This window comes from Dermacentor albipictus, chromosome 8 (genome assembly GCF_038994185.2).
Source record: "Dermacentor albipictus isolate Rhodes 1998 colony chromosome 8, USDA_Dalb.pri_finalv2, whole genome shotgun sequence".
In the NCBI taxonomy this organism is placed as follows: domain Eukaryota; kingdom Metazoa; phylum Arthropoda; class Arachnida; order Ixodida; family Ixodidae; genus Dermacentor; species Dermacentor albipictus.
The window spans coordinates 117199442-117210409 of NC_091828.1; the positions used below are offsets into that span (position 1 = coordinate 117199442).

The window sequence follows — 10968 nt, forward strand, 5'->3', positions numbered from 1 at the left end:
GCGGCACTCCTAAATATTTTACTGGGGTTGCTGTCCAAGTCATGTTTGCAAAATTCGTTGGGGTTAAGGGCCAGTCGCCGTGCCAGAACCCCAAACACTTAGCCCAGTTCACAGCACTCCCGCTCACAGAACAAAAGTCTTTCACAATTTGAACCACAACACGAACGCTTTCGTAGTCAGCACAGAATACGGCAATGTCATCAGCATACGCGAGAATGCGGACCTCCGCCGCATGCAAACGAAAACCATGAACGCTGTTGCTTTCAATAACGCTCAAACAAAAAGGTTCAATATACAAACAAAAAAGCAATGGTGACAGGGGGCAACCCTGACGCACAGAGCGTTGCACTTGGATGCGCGCTCCCACCCCCTTATTTACTAACAACCGCGTCGTGCATCCTCTGTACGCCATGGCTACGCCTTGGCAGATGACTGATCCAACATTAACGTGCTCTAAAACAGAGAACAAGAGGTCATGCGGCACCCTGTCGAAGGCTTTCTCTAAATCGAGCTGGAGCATTGCGATGCTTTCATGCAAAGCATCGCAACACTCGAGCACGGACCGGGCTGTGTGTATGTTGGTATATATGGTGCGACCTTTGATACCACAGGTCTGATGTGGTCCCACTAATTCTTGCATCACGGCTTGGAGTCTTTTAGCCAGAATTTTCATGAAGATCTTGTAGTCTACATTAGTCAGGGATATGGGTCGGTAAGCGGTAACCTGTCGCAGTCTAGCTTCATCTTCGCTTTTTGGTATTAAAATTGTATGGGATGTTAAAAATGAAGGAGGAAGCATATCCTTGTCATAAGCCTCATTAAACAGTGTAGCCAAAACCGGTGCTAAATCATCTTTGAATGCCTTATAAAGCGGTGCTACTAGCCCGTCTGGTCCTGGGGACTTTCCCGGGTTGAGGTCTTCTATGGCTTTCCGCACTTCTTCTGTTGAAATGGGCAGTTCTAGCCGCTCTTTCGTATCATCACTAAGCCGCGGCATTAAAGAGAGGAAACGGGTCTTGAAGTCTTCGGTTCTTACTTTGGTGTAACCAAAGAGCCCGCTGTAGTATTCATAAAAGGCCCTTTCTATATTTCCTTTGCTACGTAGATTACACCGTTCCACTCTATTTTTGGTATGTCATTCTTGCGGGCGTGCCTTTTTTCCAAGCCGAGAGCACGTTTTGTGGGCATTTCGCCCGCTATCAGCCGCTGTGCCCTCGCTCTCACGATCGCTCCTCGATATCGCTCCGTATCTATTGCCTCTAGTTTCTGCTTGACGGTGCGCATTTCTTCGGTGCAAGTGCCTGGCTGCTTTCCTTCTTGCATTATCAAAAACTTTAGGTCATCTCTCAGCGTGTTTTCCTGCAGCCTTTGCTTTTGCTTTATAGCGCACGATCGTTCAATTGCCATCATTTTCATTGCCTGCTTAAATCTTTCCCACTTCGCTCCCAGAAGTTCGTTGTCCGCCATTGGCAGTTCGTGTATCGCCGACGTAACGCGATCCACGAAGATATCATCGTTTAGAAGCTTCTCATTAAGTTTCCAGTTTTCCCACACAAATTTGCTTCTCGTTCCTTTTCTTTTACCTACATGGAAGACAACAAGACAATGGTCACTGAACGGCACTGGTTGTACGCTGTATTCGCTGCAGTACGGTATCAGTTCAACAGATACGTACGCCCGATCCAGACGCGCGTGACTCGTTCCTTGGTAATGGGTAAACCGAACGCCAGAACCACATCCGAGACAATCACCAACATCCTCTAGATGACAGCGATCAATTATGTCACTTAAACAGGCTGTACTCGCATCTCGGTAGGGCGTCGCACTGGTTTTGTCGCGTGCCATGCTTACGCAGTTGAAATCGCCAAGTAAGACAAGCAGACGGTCTGTGTCACAATGGTTGCCGACTGTCTCAAAAAGGTTTCGCCTCTCTTCCGTGTTAGTGTGTGCGTAAATACAGATAATACGCAATTCCACACCAGCAAGTGTGATGTCACAGACAATCCATCGACCGAAAGCGCAAGTCTCAACTCTTTCCACAATCGCTCCCAGACACTGGCGAATCAACAGCATGCAACCTGCCAAGGTACCCACGGCATGAGACACGCAAACATCATACCGACTACTGAACGAGAGCACCATTCTGTCGGTCTGGTCTTGACTCTCGATTTTGGTCTCTTGTATCGCTACAATATCCAATTCCTGCTCAGTCACGAGTCTCAGCAGCTGATTTTGCCTCCTCCTGGATGAAAGACCCCTGACATTAAGCGTGGCTACTACGAGATGTCTTTCAAATGCCGCCATCGTTAAGCAAGACCAGGCCGCCAGTACGGCGCTTAACTTCATGCGCACAACGCCGCGCCGTGTAGTGCCGTCCCTCCATTATTAGGTCTTCGGGTTGTCGTCGCGAGGAAGCGACGACGATCGTTGCCCGCTGGTGACACGCTGCTTTTTCCCTTCACCTACGCCCCACTGGCGGTCTAGGAGACGCAGTCGTTGCTCCTGGCTCATTGCACTGACATCGTCGTGGCGTCGTTTCGCAGCCGCAGGGTCAGACTCCATGGGTTCCTCGTTGCTTTTTTCAGAAGGGCGTGGAATATCTTGCGATGAATTGGTATCCATGCTCGTGGTTGCCGACTTGGGGGTGCTGGGCGCTGACTCACGAGTCCCTGGCATGGCGCCTTCCTTTTCATCGCTCAGCGCTGCGGCCGTTGGGCTCTCGACCACTGGGTTGGAGGCAGCTTGCTCAGCTTCATCCTCGTCCATGTGCAGCTCACTATTATCGCCGAATGTTCCTCGAGTCGCGGCGCGGGCGTATGACTTCGTGCATTCAGCCTCTTCATGCCCGAAGGCGTGGCACTCGCTGCACTTGGGCACCTTGCAGTCCCGCCTAATGTGGCCTGTGTTGCGGCAGCGGAGACATATCGGCGCACGCCCGGGCACGACGACTAATACTGTACCGTTCCCGATACGCAGCTGATGGGGTATGCGCTCGAGGCTTGCACCTTCTCGAAGAACCAGCCGCACAACACGAGTAGTCGAGTCGGCGTTTTCAAACCCGCCGGTCTTCCATCTATCGCTCGAAACTTCTTTCGCTTCGCCGTACTCGGCGAACGCCCGCCTCAGAGTTTCGTTGCTGACGTTGAAGGCACACCAATGCACCTTCAGCCGCACTTCCTGCCTTTCAGGGTCAAAGACAACGCAAGTCTTCCCTTTAACAACAATATGCCCGATGTCGAGCAACTTTTTCTTGGCTTCTTCACTACGGAAGTTGACTAACCAGACGTGCGACATCTGGTACGCTCCGATACCGCCCACCTGTTCAATGACGCCGGCTTCTTTCATCGGCTGGCGGAAATCTTCTATCCTGTAAGGCCTTCCAGCGGTGTCGCAGTGAAGAACAACCATTGTTTTCAGTCCTTCTCCGATTGGCAGCGGCGGCAGTACAATCCTGTAATCTTTCAGGCCGTCCAAAAACGATGTTCCGCGGCCAGAATCGTTGCCGTAGAAACGCGCCGTAGAAAGTTATACTGCGGTGTATATCGGTAATTAGGACCATGTGACTTACAGAAGTTGCAGTTTCACGAGTAGCGAAATACGTTTCCGCTATATTTCTTCTGCGCTCGGCGCACACGCAGAGCCATGTTGAGGCAAACACAGAAGTCCCTCTCCTCGCAATGTACGGCGCTGCCCCGACACGTGGCGCGCCACTCGCCCCATGATCGCGTCCGTCTTCATGGCGCGTCGGCGCCCGGCTATCTGTGCTGATCGCGACGTTTGGCTGGCGTAGCGCGTTTGAGTAGGCGGTGCGAACGGGGTGCGATAACGCTATCGCGTTCCACTCTTGAAGGCGAAGCTCAAGCGTCCTCCAATTTTTGAGTGTCGCACGCGCGCCGTTTTCGAAGCGCAGGATAAAACGTAGTCTAGGGTTTGACGAAAACTCGTCTGCTGAGGAAATAACATGGCTGAATAAACGTGCACTCGCCAACTGAAAAAATTACAAAACACGGATTGACGTTTCGGCGTCCAATACGTCAACGTCAATCCGTGTTTTGTAATTTTTTCAGCTGGCGAGTGTACGTTTATTCAGCCAGGATAAAACGTAGGTACTTTCTTTCTGACTCCGTGCGCTATGATAGGTTACCTCGCAAATAAAAGAGGACGCTGCTAAAATTGTTCACCAATGTTACGAAATGCCACATTTCACGAGATTCATGAGAGCACCCCAGACGGTCAGGGTCGCTGTATTGCTTACTCAGTTGCCGGGCATTGCTATATGGAGCCGAGAATTTCATAAGTCCTGGTCGGCGCAAAGAATCGTTAGTAGTTTTTTATATGACACACAGTGCCGTAAGTGCAGATGCGCAGTTGTTCCAGCAACACTGCTCAGACATCCATATTGGCTGTCGATCGCGCAGAACGCCAGCAGCGAACGCACGTGAATGTAAAGAACTGAGAAGAAATGTCACGTGAGCATCTCGAAGCCTAGTCGTAAACAACAATGAAAAGGCTCATGGGAATTGGGCCCTCCCCACGGGACGCACAAGCGTTAATTCCTGGTCGCTGCACGTCAGGGGTACGATATCGATCAAATCGGAAAGCACGTGGCGAGGGTGATCGAGGGCCAATCATGACGAGGGTGCCACTAAAACCTACCGCGTAGCAAGAAATACCATGAAAAGATTCCGAAAGATTCGTGGAAGACCTAAACGCCTAGGGTTAATGCGTGGATATTCCCGGAGGGAAGGAGAACTGTCTTAAGATGAGGCTGGCTAGCTGCCTGGTGTCATGCAACCTCCTAGTTTTCTTTTTCTCATTATTCATGGTAACAAGGTTTCCGCGCGAAAGCTGCACCACGGTTGTTCAATCAAACTGCGATTTACGGGGGAACCGCCGAATGTGCAGCTCACGTCATCTCCGAGGTTCAGCTGCACACCGAATAGTTGGAAAGCATTGTCCCTCTGCAGAAGCAACAGGAGTGCAACACGTCATAGAAATTGCCAAACGCGTTGATGCGCGCGATGACCAGCAAACGACCAATGCCATGACGTAAGTTATCAGTAGCGTCATTCTGTCGTAGAAATTGCGATATTGTAATCGGATTGTTGCGACGCCATCATCGTAATTTCAACGTTGTCACTGCGTCGTTATTTCCGTTTTCGTCATCCAATGCCGTCATGTAGTCATGTAGCCTTCTCAACATACTGCCGTTCTCACTGAATAGTCGTCATGACTCTGTCATTATGCTGTTGTCGTCACGTCGTCTTTGTCACCGTCAATACGTTCTCATACCGCCGCATTTAAGCCGCCGTTGCCTCACCGTCATTGACATCAAATTGTCATCCGTTCGTCGTGGCCATTCCAGTTGTCATGTCGTTGTTGTCACTGCGTCTTCGTTAGAGATTCTGCCTCGTGTCATAGTGGTCGTTCAGTCGTCTTCATTCGGTCGTAGTGATGACGCTGCCTTTATTACAATGTCATGATGAACTTGGCATCGCACCCGCCGTCGCCGTTCTGTCATCGTCATCTCACATTCGTCAACCAATTGTCGTTATGGCGACGTCGACACGCCTTCATCCTCGTTAAGTGGCCATTGCAGCATCTTCATGCCAATGTCGTCGTGCGTTTGTCTTTATACCTCTGCAATAATTTCACAATCGTCATCGTATTGTCATTTAGATTCTTAGACGGCAACGGGTTAGATAAAAATTAGACGAGACCTGTCGCATTCCAACTACGTGTTCCAACATCTTGAACTTTTCATTGCTCTGGATGGCCGCGTTTATATAACTTCATGCTTTTCTACATTCTGCCCACCTGAAAAATAGTTGGTGTCTACAGTTGATGCAGTACTTGAACAGGCCTTTCAAGCACTTTGTACCTTGCGTTTTGATGCAGCGATATCGTCCTAATCAATCGCGGCCAGGACATACTTCCTACACTCAAGCCAGTGGACAAAAATCATAGTTCTTTTGATTGTGTTGCAGTAAAATGACGTCGTGCACTTTCATACTTTTGTCAGATCTTTGATCAGGTCTTTGATGATACTGATGCAGGGGCCATAATTTCAGAAGGCACTCCTTTTTCAATGTTTCCGTAGTGTTCATCGGTGGATAATTAGCCTCTGATGGTGGTTAAGGTTCCGGATACAACCACTTGGAATAGCTTGCGGCTAGTTCGAAGTTTTGCAGGAAGCTGTCAGGATTGGTAAAGATTCAATTCCCAAACAGAAAATGGCCTAGGCATAAAAGGAGCAATTCTCGTGCTTGTGAATACGCATAGCTAAAAAGACGGTAGTCGGTCGGAGTCCCCCTTGTAGAATTAAAGTCCGCAACTCTTCACTTGTGTCTTCTCACGTTGTTTGAGCCGTAACACATCGTGAAACATTGGGGGTCCTAAGCTTAGGGACTTTGGCACAGAGCTCCCTTTCCATGTTTACTTAATTTTCATCAGTAATGCAAAGTCCCCATTTGATTGCCAAATACTATAGTGTATGGAATAGCAGAGTGACAGCTACCGTGAAGCGCAAGAGGAGGTTAAAGGTATTAAGTCTTCCTAAAGGGCTTCCTAATCATATTGCCATGAGCATAACAGTTGCCGGTGTAGTGGGTTTGCAGCTTCTGCACAGGCTGAGGCCGACGACAAAGAAGACGCACTGTCAGTGACGGTGTCGGTGACGGTTAGGAAATTTATGCTCTATATTATTTTGGAATAATCCACCCATTTCTTGGCCAATCCCCCATCGTGGTAGGAGCCACACGTGCCACAGGCTACAACAACAACAACAACAACAACAACAACAAGAACAACAACAACAACAACAACAACAACAACAACAACAACAACAACAACAACAACAACAACAACAACAACAACGACGACGACGACGACGACGACGGTGTCAGTAACGTGTCCGGTGGCGCTCTCCTCTGTCGGCGTTCGATCTAGCTCTGCGCTTAGGAATTGCGTTCCTCGGTTCTGGCTTCTCCTGCTTTGGGGGCTTAGATCAAATATCGGGTGGTATTTTTTTTTTGCTCAGCTTGTAATTTCACATTACCCTTTTATATATATTTTTTCTGGTGTGTTTTTGTGCTAGCCTTGCTTGATGTCTGTAGCATCACCTGGCTGCGGGGCTTCCCCGTGGTCAGCCTCAATCACTCCTCAGGAGCTGCCGATTGAGCTTTTCTTCGCAGTGGAGCCGGTACTGTTCCTGCGGCCATAGGGCCGACCGACGGCGGAACGATCAATATGAAAAACCCAAAAACGATTCAGGGCGAATTGCAGAAGGCCGCACCCCACTTCCGACAGATCAAAGAGGTCCGTCAGTTCTGCAGAGGTGGCACACTATGCCGCTCGCCAGACTACACCTGTGTCAAAAAACTTCTGAATTGTTCCACATTCGCTTCCCATTCAGTGAGCTGTTTCGTACCACCACATCTCGCATGCTCTAGAGGCATTGTACAAGGGGTGGACATCAGTTTAGAAATGTTCTCGGTGGCTGGCGTCATCTGCGTTTACCGGTGCAGTCGAGTGATTGACAATAAGAAGATACCAACAGAGTCAGTCATAGCTACATGTGCCGGGACGATGCGGCCGACGGAAGGTCTGGCCCCTAATTTACAAAGTGGAAGCTCTAGCTTCATGCATTGTACAATGTAACAAATGTTGGCGATTTGGTCACAGCGTCAGGGGCTGCAGATCTGCACCCCGCTGCCGTGCTTGTGGAGACAGCCACAATTTTAGGGATTGTTCCTCCAAAGACGAGAAATGTCTCTGTGGTAGGGGTCATCCCGCCAACTAGTCGAATTGTCCTGCAAGATCACAGGAAATGAAAATTATAGATGCAATTGAAAGGAGACAATGCTCACGCCGTGATGCTGTTGTTGAGGATCAGGGGAGGTCTAAGGGAGATACAGGAGTGACAGCCCGTCAGCAAATGGTTGCAGACTCAGCCCTTTCCGATTCAATTGCGACAGGGGTGAAAAGGCGTTGTCAAAAGCTATGGAACGATTAACATCAAACCTGTCGGAGTCTCTAGCTCAAGTGTTGACATTACAAATGATTCAGCTTTTCAGTCCTTTAGGGAGTTCTAACGCTAGCTCGCAGATTATTACACAGATCCTAACATAGAATGCTGAACAACTAATGGATCCTTCATCATTTATAGCACAAGACGCAGACGATGCGAGGCCATCAACTTCAACTTAGCTCGGGATTTCCGCACGTGGGCGCCGCCGCTCTCGTGCGAGCTTCCGCTGCCGCTCGCGCCGAAAAAAATCCATGGGGTGGAAGGGCGCACGCCGGCGAAACACCTGTTCCTATACCCCTCTCTTTACCCCTGCTTGTCCCGTTCGCCGTGCTCGACAGCAAACGGGAAGTGACCTACAGCGACTCTAGACCAGCCATCAAAGCCTGCGAACGTGGCGTCGTCTCCGACCAGGCGTTACGCAGCCTCCGTAGCGCGGATCTGAGCACCCTCAAGCACCACACTGTCATCTGGTTCCCCACCCATCTCGGTCGGGCTCCGGGCGCCCCGCGGAACCCTAACACGATCGCCCACGACGCAGCGTGCGCGATTACCGACCGCGCCGTCCACGGGCAAGCCAATCTTGCGAAATTGCACAACACTCCTACATGGGGTGCCGCATTTTTCCGCCACCCCACTCCAATCAGGCCGCAGGCGCTACCACTACGCTTGCTACAGACGCACATACACCAAAACCCTGTCATATTACACATTTTCTATCCCGACGCGTGCCCCAGCGACACATGCCCCTCATGCGGAGAAACGGTTACACTCGCACACATGCTCTGGGAATGTAGAAACGCTCTTCCCGACTCTACCTCTGACAAGTGGGAGAAGTCCCTCAGAAGTTCACTACTCGCCGACCAGCAATGGGCAGTTCAGCAGGTCCACAAAGCGGCCGCCAGGTACTCCCTGTCGGTCCCTACGTGGGAGACGCCCGCTAGACAATAAACGCATCCTGCAGGACCATAATAAAGTTTTTTTTTTGGTCCAGTAGGAAGTTAGCGCTGTCTGTTGTTTAATGTGCCATTCTGTGTCCCTGTCGTTCTTTCTGCGCTACAACAAAGCAACTAAGTACGTAATGCCATACGAGGACAGCCACATAGCTACTATCATCACGTCTATGGAGACTAACCCTCCGTGCGCGTGCTGTTGATAGCATGAACACATGAGAATATTGGTGGCGGCACGGATGGCCTCCATGTACTTCGAGCGTTCAATTAATTGCTGTCGTAATAAAGAGATGTTCTTGCGTTACCACGTTACCTGCGAACCAAAATCCATTAACGGATTTTCAAAACTGACGTCATCTTTATCGACAAAAGATTTTTTGGTCATATGCCACATATTTGATAAATACATATTGATGTTGGTGCATTTCAGTAGCAGGTTTGATCCTTTACAATTACACGGCCATCTTTCGTTCACTGCATTTTATTTTCAGCAGCTGTATTATCGTTCAAGGGATTCCTTGGGGAACGTCGGCACAGAGAAAGACGTCGCTTGATGGCAGCAGCTGCTTCTCGATTGAAACAACGATTCTTCGCCATTACCCCCCCCCCACGCACACACAATTTTCCCGCTTATGTTGTGTACCATCTTGCACGAATGTCGAGGCGCCCTCAGTGCTTGAAAATTTGTGAGGTTTCGCTACGCAGGTGTTTGGCGAATATGAGGGAGCGCTATTGCGAACATACCGGCAAATTTTCGCAGGTGGTGCTTACGTGACCACTTGCCAACAGAGAATGGTAAGGATAGAACCCCTGTAGAATTTTCGCATTCAGCATCACTTGTCACGACCGTAGAAATTGCGCCGTCATAGTCGAAGTTCAGAAATTAGGACATTGAACTGTTCATGTGCAAAAGAAACATCGTTCGTTCGCCAATTTTGAAGACATCAAAATTTCATTCACTACCAACATAACATTTCTTTTCTTTGAAACGAGTATGACCACACGGTACACTTTACAAACAATGAATTGCTGCACTATTTTGTAAAGAAACTAGAAGTTAACGGGTCTATCGCTCTTACAGTTCTTGCATTTGAAATGGCGTAACTTTCCTAATGAACTGATGTGCTTTTTCATCTGGTACAGTGTAGTAAAAATTTATAATGCGGTTTTTCTGGCGTATCATGTACCATATACTTAGGAACGTAAAGCATGAGGCTCTGAGTGTATTGTGATCATGAATGGTATTATCATTTATTCTGTTACTTTTTCCTTAGGTATGAACTCTCGTATGCTTTTGTTTTGCCCGAGAATGCTGTCCTGCTATGTATACGAGTTTATTGACCTTGTCACGCTGCAAAAAGTTGCTCTGAGCCCAGTACTGTTCTCTCATAGGAAAACAAAATTCAATTAAAATGTTGAATGGAGATTCCCACATATTTGCTCATGGAAGCGGCTTGGGAGATAATGGCTCAGAAGGAAACCAAAAATGATCCACCTTGACGTGTGACGTCAGCCAGCCGCTCTTCAAGACAATGTTTGCACATCGGGAAATTCAGAGACTGGCGACGGAGAGCATCGGAGTGCATCGTTGGCAGGTTTAATAAGACTAAGAATATAATAATAAGAATAAGATGCTGCCCTTACCAGAAATGGCAGCATCAGTGCGATGTGTCACCCCTCGTCGTAGCTTTGTGCAATGTAATGATCGTACTGACCTTGATGCTACGTTGGCCACCGTTGTGATCGGGGACACATAATTCTGGTCATCGTCTTTCAAGGTCTTCATCTCCAGCCTCCCCACCACCACAGGGCAAAGGGCAAAGCAAAAGAAAACCTATCCACATTCGCCATTACTAGGATTTGAGTGCCTAATACTGGAGCATTGGGCATTTTGGAGTCGGGCGCGCTATCCACCGCACTGCAGCGCAACAGCAGTTTGACGAAATGACTGCAAAGCTTTTGTTATCCTCACAGAGTGGTGGAACCTGT

The 10968-nt window shown here is 49.0% G+C and overlaps 1 protein-coding gene across 1 annotated transcript; it reads right to left on the bottom strand.

Annotated features, from left to right (window-relative positions):
- Nucleotides 1-2111: 2111 nt before the first annotated feature.
- Nucleotides 2112-3493, bottom strand: LOC135910297 (uncharacterized). The gene has a single exon (XM_065442346.2). The coding sequence runs from the start codon at nucleotides 3406-3408 to the stop codon at nucleotides 2386-2388; it is 1023 nt and encodes a 340-aa protein (XP_065298418.1). The 5' UTR covers nucleotides 3409-3493; the 3' UTR covers nucleotides 2112-2385.
- Between the last annotated feature and the right edge of the window lie 7475 nt (nucleotides 3494-10968).